At 37.1% G+C, this 26533-nt stretch overlaps 1 protein-coding gene across 2 annotated transcripts; it reads right to left on the bottom strand.

Moving 5' to 3' along the window:
• Positions 1 to 885: 885 nt before the first annotated feature.
• On the bottom strand, positions 886 to 26449 carry ttk (ttk protein kinase). 2 transcript variants are annotated; one of them, XM_077206729.1, is made up of 25 exons: positions 26315 to 26449; positions 25381 to 25477; positions 24063 to 24285; positions 19339 to 19445; positions 19070 to 19213; positions 18695 to 18791; positions 17162 to 17240; positions 16981 to 17084; positions 16283 to 16376; positions 14996 to 15101; positions 14602 to 14821; positions 14416 to 14522; positions 14171 to 14314; positions 12995 to 13131; positions 12763 to 12893; positions 12439 to 12568; positions 11712 to 11804; positions 11467 to 11624; positions 11225 to 11376; positions 9258 to 9382; positions 9098 to 9169; positions 8790 to 8966; positions 7962 to 8052; positions 4482 to 4564; positions 886 to 1206 (listed from the first exon to the last, which is right to left on the bottom strand). In XM_077206729.1, the coding sequence occupies exons 2-25, from the start codon at positions 25466 to 25468 to the stop codon at positions 1123 to 1125; spliced, it is 2946 nt and encodes a 981-aa protein (XP_077062844.1). In that variant the 5' UTR covers positions 25469 to 25477; positions 26315 to 26449; the 3' UTR covers positions 886 to 1122. The 2 variants fall into 2 exon arrangements, with proteins under 2 accessions (XP_077062844.1, XP_077062834.1); XM_077206719.1 differs by having other exon boundaries at positions 4482 to 4567.
• Between the last annotated feature and the right edge of the window lie 84 nt (positions 26450 to 26533).

Raw genomic sequence — 26533 nt, forward strand, 5'->3', positions numbered from 1 at the left:
TTTATTAATTTGTTTGTTAATATTAACCTTATATTACATTTATTAGTTTTTCTCTAGACCCCGTAACTCCCTTACGGCCCCGGACCCAAGTCTGAAAACCCCCTGACCTAAACAGCATTTTTGATCATGACAAAAGTAAAACAGCCATAACGTAAACGTACTAATCGTAACAGATTATTAAACATAATGTGAGTTTAGAATATTACAATTCACAAAAAGACTTGACAAGTAAATCCAGAATAATATCCAGGCCTAATCTGAAAACTGTTTATTTGTAGATTCAGTCATTACTGTTAGGAAGTACTTTTTCCATGCATAAAAGTGTTAATATTTTGGGTACAATATTTAAATGTGAAAGTATATTAGTTAGTTTTCTTTTATCACAAACTTCTAAAATGTTTTAATTTCAAACAAAACATTTTGGGGAAAATAATGTTTATTTTATTTTATTGATTGTATTGGGAAATAATGAAAACAGTCATTATGGTTTTGGGGTCCACAATATCCCTTTCCATCCGATTTTTCAAATATTTCTTTAACAAAAGTCCTTAATGACATCACACAGGAAGTGGCATCATCTTTGTTAGGAGAACAGTATACACAGAACCCTTTCTCCAGGAGGCAGTCAACGCTCTTAATGCAAAATCAATCAATATCCATTTGAATGCAAATCTATAGAGATGATGATACAGAACCCTGTTTTTATCATTAATGATGACAGAAACGTAATCATGCATTCTGATGAAATGTTGCCTACTGAAAGGGCTTTATGAGATATTAAATGCACTGAAGAATGAGACGGCAGTGAAAACATGTTAATGTGTCATTGCAGTAGAATCAGAATTACTCCCATCTTGATTACAAATAAATACTCCGTTTGGAATATACCTGACAAGATGCGTTTTATTTTGTCATGTACACTTTCTTAATTACATTGTGCTCAAATAGTTAAGTAGAAATGGACAACAAACATGCATTTCTTTAAAACATCTAAAAGCAAGACAGCACCTAGAGACAGCGGAGGCTCAGAGCTGCTCTGAGGCGAGAGAAAGACGTGTCTCGTGTCTCCTGAGCGCTTCGAAACAGTGGTTTGAGTCCTGCAGGCTTCATCATCTCCAATCCTCATTTCCACAGGGTCTGAGTGGACGTTTTCACACATTCAGAAACATCTAACTTCCTCCCGCTGTTGCACATCTTGGCCAGGTTCTGCAGCGGTAAGTAAAGAAAGACGGTTTAAATGAAAATGTTGATCAGATTTTTGCTTAAATGTCACCCAAAATCGAAAATGTCCAGATTATTTACCCACCCCAAGGTCATTCAGGAAGTGCATGACTTTCTTTCCTAAGCTGAAGAGAAATTTGAGGAAAACACTCCAGGAATTTCCTCCATCTAATGCATGTGAATTCTGCTCAACGCAGACCATTTTCGACAGTCCAAAATCCAGATTTAGGAAGCTTTAAAGGGCTCTGCACGACCACAGCTGACAAATAAGGGTCTATTCAAGTGAACAATCAGTCTTTCAAAATTTTTTATTATTTTTTTTTATCTACCTTTTAACCAGAAATGCTCTCCTTGGTCCAGCTCTGCAAAGCACATTCAAGAGAGTTGAGTTCACGACCTCTCGCGTGATGAGAGCTGGATTCAAGGTGAGTATTTACTCACCCCCATGTCATCCAAGATGTCCATGTCTTTCTTTCTTCAGTCGAAAAGAAATGAAGGTTTTTGATGAAAACATTCTAGGATTTTTCTCCATATAATGGACTTCACTGGGTACCAAACGGTCCAAGGTCCAAATGACAGTTTCAGTGCAGCTTCAAAGGGCTTTAAACGACACCAGACGATGAATAAGGGTCTTATCTAGCGAAACGATCTGTCATTTCAAAAATAAATAAAAAAGTTTAAGTTTTATAAGCACAAATGCTCGCCTTGCTCTGTACTGTGATGCACGTTCGTGACTCTCCTGTTCGAACTCGTTCATCAAAATGAACAAATCTTGCGAGTCATTTCGTTCATTGAATGAGTGAAATGACTTGAAAAAAGACTTGTTCAAAATTAACAAATCTTTTTTCCAGTCATTTCGTTCGTTGATAAGACCCTTATGCGTCGTCTGGTATCGTTTAAAGCCCTTTGAAGCTGCACTGAAACTGTCATTTGGACCTTGGACCGTTTGGTACCCAGTGAAGTCCATTATATGGAGAAAAATCCTAGAATGTTTTCATCAAAAACCTTAATTTCTTTTCGACTGAAGAAAGAAAGACATGGACATCTTGGATGACATGGGGGTGAGTAAATTATCAGCAAAAGTTTTTTAAAAAGTGAACTACTCCTTTAAAAAGAGCACCAAGACCCTGATTTGTCGGCTGGGCTCGTGCAGAGCCCTTTTGAAGCTGCCTAAATGTAGATTTTGGACAGTCAAAAAAGGTCCATGTTGAGCACCATTCACTCATATTGGAGAAAGATCCTGAAATATTTTCCTCCGAAACCTTCATTTCTCTTCATCTGAGGAAAGAAAGTCATAGACATCTTGGATGGCCTTGGGGTGAGTAAATCTAATTGTTTTGGGAGAACCATTCCTTTATTGCACACACTTTGTGTTGATGGATTTCCTATTGAAACAGAATTTCACGGTGGAATCTTTTTTAAATGGTCACAGGCACAATCTTGGAGACGCTACATAGTTTAAAAGGAAGGACATTCTAGTTCTAAAGAGCATTAACAGAAGATAGAACATGGTTTCCAAACTTTTGTCAGCTGAACCCCTTCATCCTAAAATAACTACCTGAAGCCCCCTCGAGATTTTAAACTAATGTTTCAATAATTTAACGACACTGTAAGGCGGGTGCCGAAAAGTCTGGGCCACCCCTGGTGGAAACAAAGACTCTCCTGAGAATTAACATTTGAACCCTCCCTTGCATAATGATATAACAGCAGCATCTGAAACACAGCACAATGCAACTCACACCTCACATCCCACTTGAACAATCTCCCCCTTCTCCTGCTCACCTGAAACTCACTGTTTGGTATCATTTAAATTATCTCAGTGTGCCTAGTAAAATGGTCTCATTCTCCCAACCATAATGGAAAGCTAAAAGAAGTTACAAAATATGAGAAGTAGTGTGTTCCTCTAAGGTGTTCCCTCCCCCAGATCCTCCACTCTCTCACAGTTGTGAGCCCCTCACTAGGGGACCAAATCTAATTATAATGACAGAAACCACCATTTGGTAAGCAAATTGAATTATCTGGGTTTATAAGGAAAATGGGCGAAAGGTTCTGGGAGTCTGTAGGTTGACTGCCAGGTAATTGTTCATTGCCAGGTAATACTTTCTACAAATTCCTCGATTTCTGTTGTGATATGATCAACTGATGATTTTATGCTCATGAATTGGATTTTGAATTATTGCTTCATTACCTGGTCAATAAATTGTAAACGTTTGATTTTACTCTGATTGACTCTTGAGTTTGTTCTCCCAAGGAGATTATCGGATTCGTATGCTCCCGCAATTCTGCGTCAGATTGGCGACGGCTAATACTTTGTCACTAGTTCAAGTGTACTTGCTTTGTAGAGACGGGGCCTTCCGTTTAGGGGTATTTAACGTGCTGCCTGACCAGCCTAAATTTGGGTATGTCTATTTTACCTCTGTCTTAATTTAATGTAACTTTAGATAAGTGTACGTGAGAGATCACGGGCTTGGCCAGTCTAAACTATTATGAGGAAAGTATCGTTGGTCAACTCATAACTATAATAGGGCCAAAACCTCTACTAAAGTATAACTATTGAATGAAGTTCAAGTGTATGCAATTCAAGGGGAATAAAAAAAGAAAAGTATCTCTGATTGTGTTTTGGGTGAATCTGACCGTCTGAGATATTAGTCATAACCGTTTAGTGACGAAACTGACGAGATTGTGATCGTGAGACCCGCAGAAGATGCGAGGACCTCTAAGCGGCATAGTTTCCTAATCTGAACGGGTAAAACATAATTAAAGAGTTTCAAAAGAATAGTCAAACATTCGCTCACTTTTAATGATACCCAGATTTCATTAAAACCCTTTTCATTTATGGAGTCAGATGAAATAACGAGTCAATACATATGAGAAAAATGTGTTCCATTTAATATTGTTGTGTTGCGTAAAAGGAAAGACAGTAACCCGCAGAGACCTTCACCTGTATTATCGGAAACCCTCATTGGATCAATAAACAGGTTTACAACACATTTCGCATGTTCACGGTTCTCTGATGTCAGTCACATGCAGATAATAAAGAAAATTTAATCTTTTTTAGTTAGTGTTTTAAAATAACTTTGAATTTTACAAATTAGATTAGATTTTCATCCACTCATGAAGCCTAATTTGGGAAACCCTGCAGTATATTGTGTCAAAGCTAACACACACGCTTTAATTTACATTTCATGGGGTCTAAGAGGTATTAAAAACTAACAAACTAACACGCATAATGCTGCATGAAGATGTTTGTGATTACTTACACTAGCAGCTCTTGCGATACTGTTGGGAGACTGAAGAGCCGCCAGTTCGTTAAGGATTCTCTTCAAATCACTGTCACACGGTTCTGCTGAATGCCAGAAAAATAACAATCATGATTAGATTAAAACAGACAGAATTTGCTTTATATATGCAGCATAATTATTTACATTCCTATGAGGATTAGACCGATAATTAGTACATACTAGGGGTTGAACGACTTATTTTAAGTCAACATTTCTGTGATTGAAGGAGTTGGCGTCGACTTGTCGCTGATGACGTCATTAATGAAAAAATAAGCCTGAACCTCGAGACGAGACTCGAACGCGACGGGAACGCGACAGCGCTACCCACAAGGCTATTATATTAATGCATTCGTGAGGGAGCGATTGCGTGTGAATTACTTGTACCTGGCAGCATCTCTCTACTAATAGTGAAGCTGTGGGTTTTAGTTACGAATGCATCAGAGCATTCGTTTAGAATGGCGATTAACTTACATGTACAATAAGCTGTTTAAAACGTGCATTCACCGGATCAATTTTAAGCATCTAGATAGTATAATCAAACATATCTTGTGGAGCGGAGTATGCATTTATTTGTCATTTTAATTGTTAGAAACTGAGCTTAAAAGTGGACTTCAAAGATTTGTTATCCTGTTGCGCCCTCTTTATGCCATGAATGATCAGCAACTAGTCGACGTCAAGCCTAAAGCGACTAATTTAAGTCGACTAATCTGTGCAACCCCTTGTACATTTAAGGGTGCACAAAGTAATATTTAAATCACAGAACAAACATTTTAATTTAGAAAGAAATTAATAGTATTTTTGAGAAATATATTTTTAAATGTAATTTCTGTTAATCGGTTTAATTTCAGATTAATAAAGGACTAGCATTTTTAAGAAATATCGGTTTAAATTTAATTCCTGTTAATTACTCTGATTAATTTCGGATTAATATATCCAGTCAAAATAAAGGCTTAATATTTCATTATATTATAACAGATATTGTATTTTGAACATAGCCATTTTTTGGTTCTACATGCGCACCATGTATTCTTGAATTAATTAATAACTTTAGCCGTCAATTATAGGAATTATTAAGGGGTCCTATTATGCTTTGTTACATGTTAATCTTTCTTTAGTGTGTTGTAGTTTGAGCATGTACAAGCTCTGCAAAGTTAAAGTTAAATTCTCTATATCTGAACTGCCTAAAACGACTCCATTGTATATTTGAGTTTTCTTCCGGGAACATGTTGCGTTGTCGCCATGTCCAATAAAGGTTTTTTTCCCACCCCTGCACATTACATAATTACGCGCTTGCGAAGGTGGTTCGGTTTGATCAGCTTGTTCTGGTTGACTCATTATAGGATTTGGGCTTGAACTGATACTGCAAAACTGATGTCATAGTTAGCATAGTGTTTACAGCACCTTGGAAAGCCAATCACAACAGGCCGGTGCCGGTTGACCAATCAGAGTAGACTGTGCTTTTCGGGAAGTGGGTTTTAACTAAACAGCGTTCAGACCAGTGTTGTGCTAGTTACTAAGATATAGTAACTAGTTACAGTTACTTCATTCAAAAAGTAACTCAATTACTTTGTTGATTACTTACACCAAAAAGTAATGCATTATTGTTAAAAGTAACTTTTTAGTTACTTAAAAAAAAAACATTATTTAATGTTCCCATTAATGTTCTTTTATGCGTTATGGTCTACACAAACACAAAACTGACTTAAACAAAGTCATTTTTAAACACTATTTTATTTAAGTCAGACCAGCACAAACTGAATATATCACAAGGATTTCTGAGGTGACTCGCTATGCTGACTCGTGATCTTCGCAGTAGAGCCAGAGAGAAATGCACATTTCATACGGATTACATAAGCAGAGAGCAGTCTGTAGTCTGTTTTCTTTCGTTTTGAATTGTTCTGTTTAAAAGTAGACATGTCTGTGGGGCAAGTATAGGTTACCTTATACGCCGAGTTTCGGTTCATTTATGAGACGAGCTCCAGTTCACGCGTTTGCGCCTCCGTTTCGTGATTATCTATCGTCTGCTATATTTACTTCTTATTTATTAAATCCAGGCAAATGATGAAACATTGATTAAAATTAAGATACCATTAATACAAAACGAAATACACTTTAAAGAAAGGTTTTGTGCTTTCTGTTTGATGTCTATGTGAAAGTTTTAAAGCATATTTTAGTGCCGCTTTCAGAGCGCTCATGTACGGAGATAAATGTGAACACTAAAAATAAAATAAAATAAAATAAATATTTTGTTCTGTGGAGACTGAGAGCCAACCCTTCTTCATCCGGTGGGTAGTATTACTTTGGTTTGCGCAGTGTAATTCACAGAATTACTAAACAATATTTTAGGCCTATAAAATTCAGCCTGTATAAATGTGCATTTTCTAAGCCTAGAAAATGGACAAAATAAATTTGATTCTAATCATAATGTAACATTATTGTGAAATTGATTTCTTTATAGGCTATTTGCTATTAGTATAGTAAATCCTTATGTTTTTATCCAACTAGGCTATTTGTGGGCCTTATGTTAAATACGGGACAAATCACTTCCCTTATTGATTTGATACGGGACGCATCATTTTACTTGTAAATACGGGACAATTCCGTATTTTAAGGGACGGGTGGGCAAGCAACCCTACCACCAATCCTACAATGCGTCGCTGCTGCAAACAGGTTAGGCTGTAGGCTACACTTCAGCCAAAATGAATTAATTTAAAATAGTAACGGACAACGCACCATATGGTAACGGTAACGGAGTTAATTTATTTAAAAAGTAATGCGTTACAGTATGAGATACTGTCAAAAGTAACTGCGTTACAGTAATGCGTTACTAGTAACGCGTTACTGCCCAACACGGGTTCAGACAGAGGGTGAAAACAGGTGCTGCAACAATTGAAATTATAAGAAAAATAATGTTTTGTTTTATTACTTTAATGAGGAAAACGTATTCTAGTAGTCCCCATAACACCATAAACAAAATTATGAACCTGTAAATGAGCATAATAGGAACCTTTAAAAAGAAAAATTACGATATAACTACATTTTGCAGCTGAAGACGCTGCCATTTTGAGTGTTAACGCATTGCGTTACAGAGTCAGAGCTTTCATGTTTTAAATTCAGAGTTTACAAGTTTCAATTACAAGTTCTACAAGGAATTCGAAATCTTGTAATTACGGTAATTCCATCAAGGCATGAGCGTACTTTAAAATACTACTTTATCATGGTCATATGATCAGACATTTGTGAATGTGTAATAAATTATTCGTGTATCAAATATTCGTATATTTGTAGGTATCAAACATACCTGCAAACAGGCTAATTCTACAATAGCACTGACGTCAGCGGAATCAGTGTTGTATTAACCAGCAAAAAATGATTTTAAACACCTTTAGATATGTGATTGCTTTCAGAAAACATTTGTTAATTTTTAGGAGACAGTTGTTTGCACATATTAGCACGTACCTGGCTCAGGTGCATGTTGCAGTTGCAGGTATGGATGATCGAGGAGTTCTGCTATGGAAATCCTTTCTCTAGGATTGCGAACTAAACACCTCTGAAATGAACAGACAAGACAGTAAGCACTGTACTATGAAATTGTTGAGGACATTAATTGACTGCGATTGAATAATGTGATTAATTCCAATTATTTATATTTGTAAGGACGTTTACAAGACATGAGCAAACCTCTTCACTCTTGTTTACATACAATTTTCATTATTCTGATTATTTGCTAGGAATTGTGGTTATTTTTACTGCCATTATTCACAAAGCCCAACTGACTACTCACATTCAGTAGGTTTGTCACTGGCCACTGATTTTATCTATTTGCGTCAAATGCAAAATAAATTTCTATTGACGTACTGGATTATTTTCGGTGACGCACATAAAAATGTCTTTATTTCGATGTTTTTGAACATCAATATGTGGCATTATATTCATGTCACCCAATGTTGTCTGTTTCCTCAGCATCCCAAAAATGTGATGCCTTATTTTCCGAATTTGCACGTCAACATCATCTGTGTACGTCACAACTCACACAAGCACATTCGCTTTTTGGTCAGAGTGGAATAGATGTGATTAAAGTGTTTACATGCCCTTTTATTGCGATTAAAATCAGCATTTGCCACATATTGATTATGATTATGAGCTTAATCACAATTTAATTTGATCAAAGTATTGTGTTTAACATGAGATAAAGTTTAATCACAAAAACTCATAAATCTCATTATAATGTATAATGTATGTCAATGTAGTCAATGACTGTTCAGCACAGCCAAACATTCTGCACACCTTAAGTACATCATGTAGGTCCTTTTCTGGAATATCGGGAAAGTCGATCTCATGGGACGGGTCTATGATGGCATGGATTTTGCTTATTTGATTGGTGATGCTCTGGAATGGAGTCTTTCCATAAGTCATGCAATACAGGATACATCCCAGAGACCACACATCCCCTTTAGCACTGATCTGTGGACAGCAGAGGAAAGAATGATGGGATCAGACTGTGTTATCTACCATTATACTGTGTTCCTGCATGGACCACATTAATATCAGAGCCGATAATGACTTCGAGGCACTAAAATATGAACTCTTCTCACCTTTGAGCCTGGCTTTCCATTGGAGGACGTGTCTTTAATGGCCTCTGGTGGCATGTAGTTTAGAGTCCCCACCTGACACACATCATAAAAACAAGTAAATCAAGTAGAACAGACCAGAAACAACATTTCTCTGTAGATCACATATCTGTTCCAACCCAACCTGTGAGTCCTTCATGATGCTGGTCACGTCAGGTTGAATACGGTTGGCGATTCCAAAGTCAATTAGTTTCAACGAAGCATCCACAATCACAAAATTAGCTGGCTTTAAATCACTGTGGATGATACCTTCAAATTAAAAATGCAAAGAAATAAACCAATTAAGAAGTGCAATAATTAAACTAGACTGTTAGATTTTGTACAAAGAATGTGTTTTTCTATGAAACACGCCCACCCGCGTGTCTATTTTAAACGGTACCTAGAAAACCCTGAAAAGTGACGCAAACCTAGTACCCAGAAATCAGTGTTAATTGACACAAACTAAAACCATAAAAAAGCATGTTTGTTACTTTAAATAAACATTATCTGAAATAAAACAATGAAATAAAAGAAAAATTTAACTTTTTTTTCAGCTAGTTGCCAGGGCAACATTTTCATTTAGTTTACCTTGATGTATTTAAAACAAATAAAACTAATACAAATTAATACAAATTAATACAAACTACACAGACTTTAGAAATTGCTAAACTTTAAAGGTTCCAAATGAACAAAATTTAAAGAATGAGTCAATACATCATCAATCCTTCTTCCAAAATGTGTTTTTGTCTTACCATGATTCACTATGGTAAGCCTAATTTTAGTGTTTATATTTTAGATCTAGCGGGACGGTTCAAGGGAAATTGCCTACATGCGTCACTCGCCCGTGAAAGTCTCGTCATATCCGTAAATAGAAAAAAGTTGACGTGTGTCTGGTGTTTGACTGGCAGAGGTTAGTCTCACAACGAGTGAGAAAGGTTGACAAGGAGTATGTCATATCAAACTCCAGGGAATCATGACATCAATTCATGACATATCAAACTCAAGGGAATCCCCTGTTTTAAACAAATGCTGAACAGAGGAGAGTCTGTTGGAGAAAAGAAAACTAGACCGAGCTCGTCAGAAAACAAGAATCAACCTTAGCTTGGCTTTTGGAAGATGCCGAGAACTAAAGCTGCATTCACACTTCAAGCGACTTTGTCGCTGCATGTCGCCAGTGGCTCGCGGTGAGGTCGCTAGTGGGCGTTCCCACTACTGGCTGCCTAGTAATTTTTGTGAGTGACATTCACAAGATGATGTAGAACAAATCCGTTTTCTTGCAAACAAACATTTCGGAAGGAAAAGTCTAAATATAAATGGAATCATTACATAAACTGCATAATATTAAAGATGAACGAGAAACAGCGAGCGCTCTTTACCATTGCGGCTATTTAACCGCAGCAAACGGGCAAATGTCGGTCTAGCTGGGTTCACGAAAGCCTCAGGCTTTGAGTCAGCACTGCGAGTACCACCATATGTACACGGAGACATATCATATATTATAGGACCGTTTCTGACTGCTAAAATGAGCTTCTCATTCAACTAGCCTCGGTCGGACTCGGCATCGAAGAGTGACGGATCAAGTGCGCTCCACTCCTTCACTCCTATTGGTTGTCGCTCCCGAAAGTCACTCTTCATTTGCATAAAATTAAACAGATCTCATCTCTGTCACGTCGCTGGACACGCCCCATCCAGTCGTCAACGGTCACTGTCGTGCGTGTCGCCGGAAATCACCCGCTCTGCATTGAAATTAATGGTATTGTGGCCCTTTGTCGCTTGTAGTGTGAGTGCAGCTTAAGGGATTTGAAATTTTGTGAAAGAGACAGTTGGCGTTTGTATTACTCAACAGCTGAGTAAGGTTTTTATTTTATTGAACAGACGATTTGCCATATGTAGCTCTCTAACAAAAGCATTATCTATTGTGATGGGTCATTTCCTTATGGTTGTTGTTGTGCTGGAATTGATTTAAGGAATTGTATTGTCAAAGATATGCCGACAATATCTGTAATATTGAATGCATCGCCCAACCCTATGCGAACGGCCCTGAATGCTTAGTTGAAAAGAATGAGAAGTAGTAAAAGTGATGGTTTAGAGAGTGCGAGAGGTGATGGTCACCGTGTTTGTGGATGGTGTGCACAGCCTCCAGCATATTCCTCCAGTAACATTTCCTATCCAGCGGGTTGACGGACTTGCGGTTGCGTAGCCAGGTGTTGAGATCCAGGTGGCCGCACTCCATGAGCATGTAGATGTAGCTGCTGGTGATCTCACTGCAAGCAAGCAGGAACACAGCTCGTCATTTACATTGTTTTCCAAGCACAAACACAGTCGTGATGCTGGTGAATCACAGACGCACTTACTAGTCATAGAGTTTAATGATCTGGTCACTGTACTGCTGAAGATGATTCAAGTGCTCAATCTCATTCTTATAGCTTTCCACTGCCTGGGCATCAGCTTCCTCTAGATTCACATATTTCACAGCAAACACATGCTTCTTATGGTCAAAAACCTGATAGACCTAAAAATAAAAATATATTATTTCTGTTACCCACAATGAATCGTATGAAATGGAGAATTCAACACTCAACACGTCGCTCTTTCGTACCTTACTGGATCCGCCTCGACCGATCATCTTGAAAATGAAGAACTGTTTGCCCTTGATTGTGATGGATTCATTTGAGAAAGCGGAGGAGGGGGTCTGAAGGGCGAAAATTAATTATAGATCACAGAGGCAGAAATGAAGCCGAGAGCAACATAATACCCACACTTCCCTTTTATCCACCTGACTATATTATGGTATTTTTGACTATTCAATTTTCATTAGTTATAATGGAATTCTTGAAATCATGATGTATTTTTACTAGTAAATAGGCATAATACTTGATATCTACAATTGCATTTCCACTAGTTAAATTCTTCCATTCAAAGGCAATGACAAATATCAATCATTTTTTACTACTGGTAATCGAAATTCCACTTTTACAAATGTCTATGAACAACTTAATTATTACGAGTAAAACTGCTAATTTTCACCAGTGGAAAAAGTAATTCTTCAATATCAAGCAAAATACAAAATCACAAATACTTCATAAAATATTACCAGATGTAGATAATGGAGGTCTCTTAAAAGAAGTTCATCAAGAAATGTATTATTTGCTCATGGCATATCACATTCACTTTAAACCAAAATAAAAATACTCCTTAATCTGCTCTGCTTTCTTATCCAAGCCAAAAAATGTGGATGCTCTCTTTTTAGCTGAGAAGCATTTTTATCTCTCCATCACATATTTCTCTGCCTGTTTGATGTTCTGGAGATACGCGAGCCTCTTTACCTGTGATTGCTGCTGGATATAGGAAACCTGGCTCTGAGGAGTGCAGGGCAACTGAGCGTGACCCATTTTCTGCGCCGTCGATGGAACAGACACAATCACCGGCCGCTGCTTCACCACAGGAGTGACGAAACTATCGAAGGAACAGAAAGCATCGTTAAAGGGATAGTTCATCAACACAGAAAGCCCTCAGGTTTCTTCAAAAATATCTTCATTTATGTTCCGCAGATGAACGAAAGTCGTACATTTTTATTTTTGGGTGAACTAACACTTTAACATTGAGAAATCAAAGCCACTTTTAATCCATGTGTTCTGATGTGTAATTACCTGTTTGTATTTGGGTCTTTGTAGTTGGGAGTCTGACAGCTAAAGGAGGGGTGTAATCTCGGAGGCGCAGGTGTTCTCATAGCATGAAGTGAGAATGAAGTGGAAATGGGGTCTGCAGGAGGTTTACCATCCTGAATAGAACAACAACACAACAGATTGATCATGAACCGATCCCAGCTGAGTCTGCGCTGTAATCATTCAGATATTACACAAGCGTGAGCTGTAATCAGACCTCTGGAGATGCATGTTTGTTAATGAGAGTAGGAATCTTCCATTCTGATGAAGTCTCCTTGACGTGGGGCTTTTGCTGCTCCTCAGGAACCTTCGTTGGATGTTCTTCATCCATTTTGTTACTTAGTGCTACATTTTCTGCAAAACCAAACCATTTTAATATCATTCTTTTCTGAACAGGCATTTTTGACTTTAAAACTAGCACATCCTCAACTGGAAATCTTTGTTTTTGTTGTAAAAAGAAAAAAATGTAGGTGTAGGGTTAAGTCTGATTCACGCTGCACAGACAGACGCAGAGCAATGTGGACAATCACCAAATAATACTGTCCCTTCTCAGACATTCCACGACCTGATAAACGCTGATTGAACATGTTCAATGGGCTAAAACAAGCGCCGACCAACACCAGTGGTTCTCAACCAGAGGGCCGCAAGATTACTCCAAACCAAGCATTAAAAAAAGACAAAACACAATTAAACAAGATTTAAATACACCCGTATACATTATATTTTATAATTATTGTATTTTTCTTTTCTTGAAGACCCATAATTCCCACTGGATAATGGAGGAAGCCTAATTTCAATGGTGCGGTTTCTAGATTTGGATAAGCCATGTAACTGAATCAGATCTTAAACATCCATGGGAATATCATGAACTTTTTGAATATTTTATTGAGTAAAGATTATGAAAGTAAAAATATTTTCAAAAATCTTTGTCCTTAATCCTTGTCATTAAATCATGAAAAACTGAATGTTCTGGGGCCTGGAGGTTGAAAAGCACAGATAAAGACGATTATGGTGATCCAGTGGACATACTACGAGTTATTTAGTGTCTCTTTATGAAAGTATTGTCTCTTATGTCTCTTCTTTTTAATTGGACAGCAATAATGTCTTGCAACTTGTCAAAATATGAATTTCAATATCCCTGAAATATTTACACATTGAAATGATCTTTTAAGTATCTTGGAGATCACAGATTTCTTTGCAAACTTTGTGTAAACATTGAAGTCTACCGTAACAAACTGAAAAACTCGATTGCTGTGAACTGTAGGACAGTTATAAGCAGATCTTCAGTGATTTAATCACTCTCATTGTAAACACTTAAATAAAATGCAAAAAATATGTGCGCCTTTAGGTAAAAAAATAATAAAAAGTGTCCTTTAACAGAAAACTGACTAACCTGCAGTGTTCTCTTCATGCTCAGCAGGAAGTAGATGAGTTTTACCAGAGTTAAGATTTCTGATGGCAGTCTGCAACAGTTCAACAGGCTGTGCGCTTGAGCTCAATGCTTTCTGAAGAATCAAATTACTCTTCCTAGAATTTCCTGAGAGATGTTAAGAGCACATTATTATACAGGTTCTCTTCCATGTTGACTCATGCTGAATGACCATGTTCTTACTAAACCAACAGAATGTCATGTATTACCTTGTGAGAGCAAAAACTGAGCATGTGCTATGTGCACAAAAGCAAAAGCTTTACAGTGTGATCTGGCAATACTGAAATGATCTTGAGCGTCTTCTGGATCTTCAATTCTGTAGAGGTGGCAAGGAATGAATTACTCAAGATATCAGCTGCTAACCTGATACTCAGAGTAATCTACCATTGACTTACCCTTTCAACTCTGCAAATCGCACCAGCATTCGAGCGTAGCTTTCAGTTTTGCTATGTTTTGCCAACGGAAACCTGGCGAACACTTTAGAGTAGATGTCCAGGAGTTTGGAGAGAAACGCGGAGTCTGAACAAGGGTCTCCTCTCTTCTCTAGGCCTTTCAGGAAGATCTGACAACCTTCAGGAGTGTTTGTGCTGATGAGCTGGTTGATGTCGGTGGTTTCTATGGAAGAAAGAAGACATCTGAAGAAACGAGTGCACTACAACAGAAAGTTCCTTGAGCAAGCCCAAAGTCATATGATGGCTTTGTCTGAGAAACAGACTAAATTTGAATGTGTCATACCAAATTTTGGGTGAACTACTCCTTTAAACAGTTAATACCTTCATTAAAAATTACCTTCCATTCTAGCAGTTTCTTTTCTTTCTGCTCTGTGTAGAAGTGCTGTGATGGTGTTACCCTGTGCAATGTCTTCCCTCAGATGATCTGGACTAATCATGGGTGGCTGCATACAGGAAGATACTATTCAGTACTGTAAGGACTTGAAATAAAACTAGTGCTATGATGTTATTGTGACTCTCATAACTCTCAGCACTAGTGAGTTTGTCTATAGAGCTCGGGCGTAGACGTCATGGAATGGTGCATTGTGGGTAACCGCGGCCATTTTAGAGGTCATGCATAGTCCGGTTTAGAATAAGGTAATAGCGTAACCGGCCGATCTCCGGAATAATAAAGGAGTTTATTGATTTAAAAACGATTGTATTGCTCCAGAATGAACAGAACTGTGTCCATGGCAATGCTCTGTTTTTCATGGCAATGGTGTGTACAGTGATCTGTTATCAAGAAATAGCAGACCGCATTCAATATTAGTATTCAACCAAGCCATGTAATAATAACAATTAAACTACAGAGCTCCAGCAATAGAATAATATGTAAGCTATTAGTAATAATAAAGCATTTTAACATTTAAGCTACAGAGCTACAGCTTCAGCAATAGAATACCATTTAAGGTCCAGTACAGAGGAGACTAGCTAGAAATTACCACTGCATTTGTGTGTCTATAGGCTGATGCTTTCTAGAAGTGTAAGATACAAATTATGCCATAGCATGTCAGTATTACACTAACCTAGTCTATCCACCGAAAACTAGATGAATAAACGAGGTGCCATTGCTAATCGAGAATTGATATGCTGATTTGGCTAACAGCAGCTACATCAGCATAACAGCTTGCTCCCAAAACAAAGCAACGTACTTACTGCTTTAACGTTAATATGAACAGCAGAACTTTAGTTAACTGCTAAATGAATACATTCAGTGTAAATGTAGATAGCTATTTAACTCTGGCAGCGGAAAATCTATTGACCATGTGATAAAAATATCAGTTAACGTTAGCCGTTAGCGCTAACGGAGTTGACTACAGAGCAAAGCAAAAAGACCAACACTTATATGATTTATGAGGGGTTTGCCCTGTCGATCGTGAGACCGATTACAGCAGTACACAATACAGCAATACTGAACCATTTCCCTAAAAATAACCTTAATTAAACCTTATTTTATCTAATGACCAACGTAATTACGTACTGCCTACTATACAGCACATCTACTTCCGTACCGTGATTCCCACAATGCATTGCGACGTGACGAAACGATCCCGAGCTCTATAGTAAGGCCAGATGACTCTTATACCTTCAGGTTCAATAAACTGTAGGAGTCTCCATCTGGAGTGCCACTCTTTGAGAAACACATCGGGAATCCGCGGACACTTGAACCACTCGTTTGCCTGTAGAAAAATCAAACATTAAAGCTTTTTAAAGAACAAGGAAATTTGAAACAGGGTCATATGACAGTACATAGGCTTATTGTGATTATTAAATAAACACTCTGATTGATATTAATAAATTAACTGTCTGACTGAGGTTATTTGATCTAACTGTGATTATTATTACAGATAACTACGACTATTGCGCTCTTTTAGAAGACACAAGGGGAAGTCATATACAATGTAAAACATGTATGTACACTTAGTTCATTGTATCAAATGATTAATTTAAATGTTATTAGTTAAAGACACCTAATAATTATTCAAAATATTTGTACTATTTAAATAATATTAATAAAAATCAACAAAGAAATATTCCCATTCCAAACACTGTAGTACTGTTCTACAATAGTACTTTTAAAATGCATGTTTGTTTGTTTTTTATCTAAAATGCATCTAAAAACTCCCAGCAAACTGTCATTCTTCAGGTCGTATAATAATCTGCATAAATACAGGAAAATGTAATCCCAGAAGTACATAAATAACTGGATTACAGTAATTATCAAATTTGCAATATTTGCTTTTGGTCATATTGCCCAGCCCTACACAGATTGACATTTCTGACCTGGAGAAACTGTAGGTAACAGGAGCTTCCGCTTTCTGAACACCGTCAGAGTCATTGCTCTCATTTTCAGGGATAGAGAGAGGCACCATGGGCACTCGTTCTGCCTGTAGGAATGAACAGAAGTAAGTACATTCCACAATTCCTCTTTCAAATGTTGTTTGCTGTTGTTTTCACACCTTACCATGGCCACTCTTCTTTGCTGTGACCCTGTTCTCCATACAGGCATGTTCTCATCTTGTGGACTGAACTTCTGATCACTCCTGGAATTCAGAATGTTTAACATCATCAATTCCTTTACGGTAAATAAATAATTATTTCATTAGAAATAGGGATGTTGCGGTGAAGGAATTTCGATAACACAAAAATTACATGTAGATAGACCTATGATTTGTGGGCATCAGGGAGCCCCTATCAATATGCGGGGTATTGAAATCTCCTTTTAATGCACGTTTGTTTGTTCGTTCAAATTCGCAATCACATGTAGGCTTCTCTGCGCGTAGGGAGCGGCGGCCGGTACAGGACGCACATTTTACAAGATATTTGTCAATGACGGTCCGGATCTAATGCGCACCAAATCCTCCACCATCATCCTGCGAAACCTCTCAGCTAATCAACAGTGAAATGACTGATTTCTATTTGTTTTAATATATTTTAAAATGTAATTTATTCCTGTGATCAAAGCTGAATTTTCAGCAGTCTTGAGTGTCACATGATCCTTCAGAAATCATTCTAAAATGATGATTTGCTGCTCAAGAAACATTTGTGATTATTATCAATGTTGAAAACAGTTGTGCTGCACAACTGTTTTCAGGATTCTTTGATGAATAGAAAGCACACAAGACACAATTAATGTAAAATAGAAATCTTTTGTAACATTATAAATGTCTTTACTTTTAATTTATCAATTTAATGTCTCCTTGCTGAATAAAATACATGTCTGAATTTTTTTATGATAAATGGCATTGTAATGAGATTACACTTTTTCTGAACGATATGTGCACTTTTTTGCCTTTTAATAATATTCACAATTTATATTAATAAATATAAATGTTTATAAAAAGAAATAATTGTGATATTCACTATGTTGCCTAATTTGATATGGCCATTCCGTAAACAGGGTTCGTACAGATACTGTAAAATGAAATTCCAGGACTTTCAAGGACTACTTTTTTGGTTTTCAAGGAAGACAACCAGAGATCTCACTTATAAAACAATATATTTATTATCCTTCAAATTATAAAAAAAAAAAGGTAAATAAATAACCAAAAATAAACTAATAAAACTGTACAAAGTAATTGCAGCACATGCAATGACTGGTTATTTTAACCATCGAAAGGATAGTATATAGCTTTCCTTATTCAAACTGATTTTTTCCCGCATGAATATATGATTAATTTCTCTCCTGAAGAATGAAAGCTGTATCATATACTTGGATATTTATATGAGCAATGTCATGCTCTTAGCCATGCAAAATGGCTCTACATCTATATCAGATGAGCTGCAAAGTTAATTTTGCGTGAAAAGATTGTTTTATCAATTCCTTTTCAAGTACCTTTTCATATACATATACACACACACACACACATATATATATATATATATATATATATATATATATATATGGCTATTTTCCAGGACTTAAATTTCAAAAACCCCAACTCAAGTACTTCAAGGACCTTGTATGAACCCTGCATAAATGATAAACGTGTCATACCCCTGGGGAAAAGTGCTGCTGGCCTGCAGGTCACATGTTCCATCTGATGTTCTGGAGCTCCTTCTCACAGAATCTCGAGCATTGTCATGTGCAGATACTAGTCATTTAAAAAGACAAGCATGATTCATAGAAAAAAAAAGCATGCATTACATAGAGCAGTATAATAGAAACAAATTCTTACAGCAAATCTTCACAAATCAATGAATAGTTAACCCAAAAATGACAATTCTCTCATTTATGCACCCTTATTCCAACCAGTTATTGCTACTTTCTTCTTTCAAAATCTGTAATAATGCAGAAATGCACTATTCAAATTTTTCAATGCAATTATAAACATGCTCCAAAATGGACATCTTAAATGTAGCCTACACAAACCTGATATGTTCTCTTTATCTTCTTGTGAGAGGAGCTGGCGTTTGCCTAGATTTAGATTCTGCACGGCAGCCTCCAGAACGTGCCTGGGTTTAGCATTCATTTCAAAAGCCTTCTGAAGAATCAAAGTGCATTTCTTAAAGTTGCCTGGGGAATATGAAACAAACTTCATGACCGTGTGTTCTCAATTACCAAACATTTTTAATGAGGTAAAATCTAAATATGTCTTATATTTGTACTTTTAGAGTCTAAGGTCACCAAAGTCCCCTTACCTTGTAAAAGCTCAAACTGAGCATGAGCAATGTGAACAAAGGCGAAATCCTTACAGTGAGATCGCGCTATATCAAAACTAGCCTGGGCATCATTTACATCTTGGATGCTGTTGGCAAAGAGAGACATTACAAATAACAGTTAAAAGTTGCTTAAAAATAATAATAATAAAGTGTTCACCCAAAACTAAAAATGTCTTATAAATCTTCTCATCCTCGCATTATTTCAAACCATATGACCTGCATGTTTCATGTAGAAAAAAAGCTGTGTGAAAAATCTTCAAATATTCCTCTTTTGTGTTTCACCTAAAGAAAGTTATACAGGTTTGAAAAAACATTGTACATTTCTGGGTGAAACTATAGCTTTAAAGAGGACCTATTACGCTTTTTAACTTTCTTTAGTGTGTAATGTTGCTGTTTGAGCATGAAAAAGGTATGTAAAGTTACAAAACAAATAGTTCTGAAGCAGTTATCAATATGCCGGAGACTCCCAGAACGTCTGCTGATAGCGAGGGGATTAATGAAGATATTGAAGACAAAACGCTCCAAGGTTTGGCTGCATTTCACATGTGAAAAATACGCATCAGAACGCCCTCTGTGTGTGCCGATTGTCTGAAGCCCATATAGAATCACGCCAATTCATTGGCTGATGGCGGGGGCGCCGCCTCAACACTCTTATGTCGTCATATTATATTGGCGCGCGCGTCATCTGCTCCTCAGATTTCTCTGCCGAAAAAGGAAGGTTGTCAGCAGCGCGAGGAGCTAGGCAGCGAACGCAGGGTCTCGTTCCCTATTCAGAGAACATAGGTTACACCAGTAAACAGAGACGTTCTCTTTCATAGGTTCACTAAACGCTGCGTAGCTAAGACGCAGTGGGAATAAAATACCAAACTCGCCAAGCTAAGCGCTGCCATAACTAATACAAAGACCAGATAATTTACATGACTGGTTCAAGCTGACAAAACATGGGAACCTGGAGTCATGTCGAGATTAGATTATCCTGGTAGTAATCTCTATTAATCTCCAGTATTATTACATTGTTTCATACAATATTGTTTTATTTGATAGATACAATATTGTTTTATTTGATATTATGTAAATGTGAATTTTTATTTTATATTGGTTTATTTATTATTACCATATGTTACTTGTAAATATATTGTTTAAAGATTTAAGTTAATATTGTGTCCAGTTTGGCCCTGTAAATAAAAGTGTATTATTTTTTGACAAAGTGTGTGCGGTTTCGTTTTCTTAAGTACCGTTACAAGAACTGTTTAAGCACCGGAACCGTTTAAAAAATACCGAGTAGGTACCGGTATCGGATAAAACCCAACCGATACCCAACCCTATTTTTGAATCAGTGTTGACTACAAAGATGAAGTTGATGTTGCTGACTAGTAATCTCTACAGTATAGCGAACATGAAACTGTAGAGAGAAATGCACCTTTCATTTGGATTACATAATCATAGACTATTTATTTACGCTTCGAATTGGTTTGTTTGAAAGTAAAAATTTCAAGCTTTCTATAGGCCTGTTTCTCCTGTCTGTGAGAAAAGTATCCTATTAGATGAGTTTCGGTTCATTTGTGACGCACTCCAGTTCTTCCTGAAATCGAAGACTTTCTGCTCTTAAGTTTATTCCGTGCGTTGTCAAATGCTTCATCAGATTTGTTGTGTTGTCGGTCTTGGCAGCCATTATCTTGTCGCAAATATTGCATCGCGCGCTGTTGGCATCGAGCCTGGTAAAATATGCACTTTTGATGTTTTCCACGTCTTTTACATCTACTGTATGGGGGTTGGGACGCTTTGTCGCTTACACACGACAGCAGTGGTCTCAAACTCGAGGCCCGCGGGGTGAAATTTTGTGGCCCCCATACTTGACATTAAAGTTTAATGTTAGTGCGTTTTTTTTTGTTTTTGTTTTTTTCCTTATGGGCTACCATAGATAGTCTCGTGACAGCTTACGGTGGGTTTGTTGTCAATAGTTGTCATAGACAACCGCGAAGTACAAACATACTGCGCCTGGAAAAACTGAGCGCGTCGCTTCAATTATGAGCGCGCTTGCGGCACGCCTACATTTGAAATAACGAACTTGAGCGCGCAAAATATGTGAGCGCGATATGTGTACCACCAATCAGGCCACGAGCTACTGGAAGCTCGCAGGCGACGTGCTGGAGACCCCTGCTCTAAAACAATGTGAGAATAATCATTTTGAGCTTGTAATATGTGTCCAACAGGTTGATAAGAAGGTTTCCTTTGATTTGTGCAAAGTCAGTAATTTGCCTGAGACGCTATACATGTGTAGAAAGAATTCAATAAGATGGGCAGACATGACTGCAAATATTTGTATTTCAAAAGCAGTAATTGAAATTGTTTTTCTAAGTATAATAGAAGGAAATGTGCCTTCCAAAAAAACATTCAATATCATTAATGTGTTGTATAAAGAAAATAAAAAAAGACATAAGCAAATATAAGTATCACAAAGATGTGTTAAGGAAAAGACAAAGAAAGTTTGAACTTCAACTGTCAGAAGGACAGCTCATGAAGAACCAATCATGTACAGAAAGGAATGTTCAAATTCAGAGGAACAGTTCAGAAGAAACGTTATTAATAAAGATTGGATCAGTTGTGCTCCTTTTTTGAAATACTTGAATACTATTTTTTGTGGAGTACTTGATGCGGCCCAGCCTGACCCAGACTCAACTCCAGCGGCCCCCAGTTAATTTGAGATTGAGAGCCCTGCACTACAGCCTCACGTGTGAGCCACGTCTCTGGGCATAACCAGCGTAAACTAGTGTTTTTCTGCCACAGCCAATCATGCTGCATGCTTATTGGCTCACTGACGTTGACAAGATAGCCCTTAGGTACTGAACGACAAGACATTTTTTGATACTCGATGTTATAGAGGCAATTCAGCCAGTGCCTAAAAAGTATCGAACTCGATTACCCAGACCTATTTAGTACTGTATTGAAACTAGCGGTTATGGCGTGACATTTCGTTCACTAATTACAACATACTGGACCAGCCGACCAATCAGAGCGCATTGTACTTCTCGGAAGGAGGGGCTTCATAGAGACAGGGACTAAACTTAGCCGATACAGATTACCGATCAAATACTAAAATAATAATTAAAAAGACAGTGCCGAATTACCTAATAAACTGTATCTGTATGCCTCAATGTGGGGAACAGACTGTGATTAATCTTTTGTGAAAGGCATCAAGCTTGACTTCAACATTATGTTCCTTACTTTGTAAAACAATATACAGACAAAATATATACTAAATAATTAAAAGACATTTCTTTTAAAATTTTAAGCGCAGCTTTTTAATGAAGCAGCAACATTTGATAGATTGGACCGAACAACTAAGGCTATCAATAAACTACTATTGCGCAAAAGTATTGTACAGGGCTTGAATTTCGGCACGGGATTGAGCATCATTTTAATCATTTTATTATTTAATCATAATCATTCGTCTTTTTAAGTCTTACCTATTTAAACATTCAAGCGATTTTTTTTCAACATTCCAGTCTTGGTGAGTATTTTCTCGAACACAATCAGTTATGTCTTAAATAAAAAGAAAACAAAAAGAAAATGCATGTGACACTATAATGAAAACCGTATGGGCCGTTCACGTTACGTCTTTTGCGCGCTCATCCTTTGCTGAAATGTCTTCGTCTTCATGGAGAACATGGCTCATGATTGCTTAGCAATGGGGAGCCCTTTTAAAAGAGGAGAAAGCGGCGCGGACTGCGTTTTGCACGCAACATGTGAACGGCCCCTTTAATGGATCCGTGCACAAGCTCTTAAAGTGAGAGTAGCCTAAAATGTGTCGGTCATTATTTTATATAAAACAACAGCAGATAGCATTAATTGTAAGGAATCAGAATTAATAGCCTATGTATTCAAATTATACAGGACTAAAAGACTATTCTGTGATATTTTACATTTCATTACTTTTCTCCGTTTCTGTAGTGTTTCTGTACTAGTGTTAGACCTAAACTTTTCTCTTTATTTCAGGTACTTATTTGTGCTACTTTTTTTTCAATTTAATTTAAAGATTGAAATCAAACTTCCTTTTGTTGTGTAAACTAAAAAAAATGAATATAATAAGTGAGCAAACATTCAGGTAAATGTAATTTTTAAAAATTGTCTAAAAAACTCCCCCTCAAATTAAAAAAATCCCCCCATTATAAGAATAACCTAAAGGGGGATTTCCCGCCTATTTTCCAAAATTCAGAATTTCAAAACGAAATTGTACACGAAAACATTATGGTGCTTTATAATGTTTTTGTGCCTTTTGTGTTGTATAACAATAACATACGCACAATATCGGATTTGGATGGTCTCGTCGGGCCAATACGCGATCCGGCAAATATTGGTATTATCGGAGCAATACTGGTACTAAGTATCGGATCTGCGCACCCCTACTTTTTTTACGCGTTTTACTTGCAATGTATACAAGACTGTGTAATCAGTTTAAGAATGTGCATGTAAACGCACTCATTGAAAAATATGTGGAAAATAAAGTGTAGGCTATTTCAACATTCAATCATGAAAACCTATTCAAGTAGACCCCAAAAACAAATTCAGGACTTTATAAAAAGGCATAGTATGTCCTAGAAACAGCGATCATTATACACATATCTTCCATAATGAGGAAAAGGATGCTATAAATAATTTTAAATCAGAGTGAAACAGGAGATGATGGAACTTGAGCGACTTACGCTTTTAACTCTGCAAATCTGACCAGCATCTTGGCATAGCTCTCATTCTGACTGTACTTCCCCAATGGCATGCTGGAAAACACACGCGTGTAGCAGTCGATGAGCTTAGACAGATGGCTGGGATCTGTTTGAGGATTGCCTTTCTTCTCCAGATTGGTCAGAAATGTCCGGCATGTCTGAGGTGAGTTTGAACTGATGGCCTGGTTGATGTAATCTGTGTCATCTGTATGGAAGAAAAGCTGTAAATGTTCTGGTCTGGTTGATTACAACACATAATTCCTGTTTGACCAATGATTTTATGATTAGGCTACTACTGGATCAAGATTGCTAATAAACATTTTAGAAATTGCTCTCAGAAAGATTAAACATTTTAGCACAGAGCATAATTAAAAACATTTATACTGGAATTAGACGAATGCCCTTAGCCTTTTCATTTTTGGGTGAACTATCCCTTTAATAAAGTTGTCATCATTTACTCACCTTCCTGTGGTTCCAAACCTTTAAGACATTCATTCATCTTCAGAACACAAATGACAAATCTGAGAGAAATCCTCTATTGACAGCTACGCAACTACCACTTTGACGGTTCAAAAAGATCGGAAAACTAGGCTAATCCACATGAATTGAGCGGTTTAGTCCAAATTTTCTAAAGATACTTGATCGCTTTATATGATGAACAGATTTATTTAGCCTTTTATTCGCATATAAACATTCATCGATCAACGCACACGTCAGTTGTGGTAAACGGAAGTTCAAGCATGTTCGCTTGACGTGCGAGAACCAATGACTTCATTCTTGTGTTAAGTTCGAGCTTCAGCAAGAATTTTAAAAACAGAAGCTCAACCAAAGCTACTTGAAGCGCGAGAACAAACCTCATTGTTTCTTGCCAAGAATATTCGCTGATCAATGTTTATGTGTGAATAAAAGACTCAATTCAATCTGTTCATCATATTAAGCGGTCGAGCCTCTTCAGAAATTCGGACCGCTCAATTCATATGGATTAGTTTTAAATCCCTTTTGTGAACTTTTTGAAGCGTCAAATTGGTAGCTGTGTAGCTGTCAATGGTGGGACAGAAATCTCTCAGATTTCATTAAAATATCTTAATTTTCGTTTTGAAGATAAACGAAAGTCGTAAGGGTTTGGAACGACACGAGGGTTGAGTAAATGATGACAGAACTTAAATTTTTGGGTGAACTATCACTTTAATTTCCATAACATTTTTAGAGGAAGTCCCAAATTTGACATACCCCGATAGAGTAAAGTTTAAAGTGTGCATACCCTGAAAATAATTATTTTCCCAAATATTAAATGTATTACCATCATTGAATAATCTCTTCATCTTGGCCAGCCGTTGACACAACATGGTAATCTGCATCTGTCGCTCAGTACTCTCTTCTTCATCCATCTCTGCACACTACACAACACAACCACCAATTACACCACAATACAAACACAATTACTGTACTGACATCTGTGGAAATGACACCATGCTTCAGTCTATACATGCATGAATGTATCGCTGCAAATAAAAGCTTATTTTACTGTTTACATAACATTAACTATAAAAACTTTGGGAAAAAATGTTATTCATAATGAAGGGGGAAGTCTCCGCAACAGGATCCCCCAAAACAGATTCGTTTAGTTTAATTCAAATTACAATTTTACTTATTGTATTTGCATGCAGCTATTTATGCATATTACAAAACAAACATAATACAATAACTGTAATGCATTGACAACTTTGGAAATATTCACCATGCTTCAGTCTAGGCTAACGTTATGTCTTTATGCCCGTAAGTTATCTGACTGTCATTTTAAACATGTCTCATCCAACCTTTGATTCATAATGGATCTTAAAATATTCAAAGTGAACAAAGCCTAAATAACTTCCAAATGTTAGGTCTCTTTCAAAGGCCAGGCTTTGCAAAAATAACATTTCAAGTTTGTTTTGATGATGATGATGCATCAAAACTAACGTTACAAGAGTAAAATCTGAGGGCCTACCAGCATCTGAACTAGATTTTATCATAGACCTTAATTTTATCAAACTTGTGATTAATAACCTGAAGAAAAGCTCCACCATGTCGGGTGATTAGCAGCTATCCGGCTAAACTCACTTCACAACAGAACACTCCTCGTTGACAATCGTGCATTATTGATTAAATTGATGACAATCAAAACCTTAACCCACGACATCGCACTGTTTGCATTTTGGACGATGTTAAAAAGTATTTTAAGGCAGTACACTTACCCTGAGACGGAGAAAGGAGGAAAATCTGACGGTCTAATCGAGTAATTGTTTTGTTCAACAACCGTTTCAAAATTCGCCTCTCCCCAAAATGCGCGCTCCTGTTGGTCAGTTTGTTTTCCACGTGATCATTTTACAGCCTGGTGGGCGGGGCTTCCCTGCACGTCACACTTTCATTCTGCGCGCGTTCTGGTGAGGGATTTGGAGAACAGAACATGTCTA

Source organism: Siphateles boraxobius, unplaced genomic scaffold (assembly GCF_051911475.1).
Source record: "Siphateles boraxobius isolate OS27281-9 unplaced genomic scaffold, OSU_SipBor_1 12, whole genome shotgun sequence".
In the NCBI taxonomy this organism is placed as follows: domain Eukaryota; kingdom Metazoa; phylum Chordata; class Actinopteri; order Cypriniformes; family Leuciscidae; genus Siphateles; species Siphateles boraxobius.

Excerpts from the sequence above, each read along its gene's own strand:
- ttk (XM_077206719.1), bottom strand. The coding sequence starts at position 25,468 with ATGGATGAAGAAGAGAGTACTGAGCGACAGATGCAGATTACCATGTTG. Across the intron at positions 19,446-24,062 it reads AGATTTGCAGAGTTAAAAGC|CATCCAAGATGTAAATGATG; the intron begins GTAAGTCGCTCA and ends CTTTGCCAACAG. Across the intron at positions 12,894-12,994 it reads ACAAACATGCATCTCCAGAG|GATGGTAAACCTCCTGCAGA; the intron begins GTCTGATTACAG and ends TGTTCTATTCAG.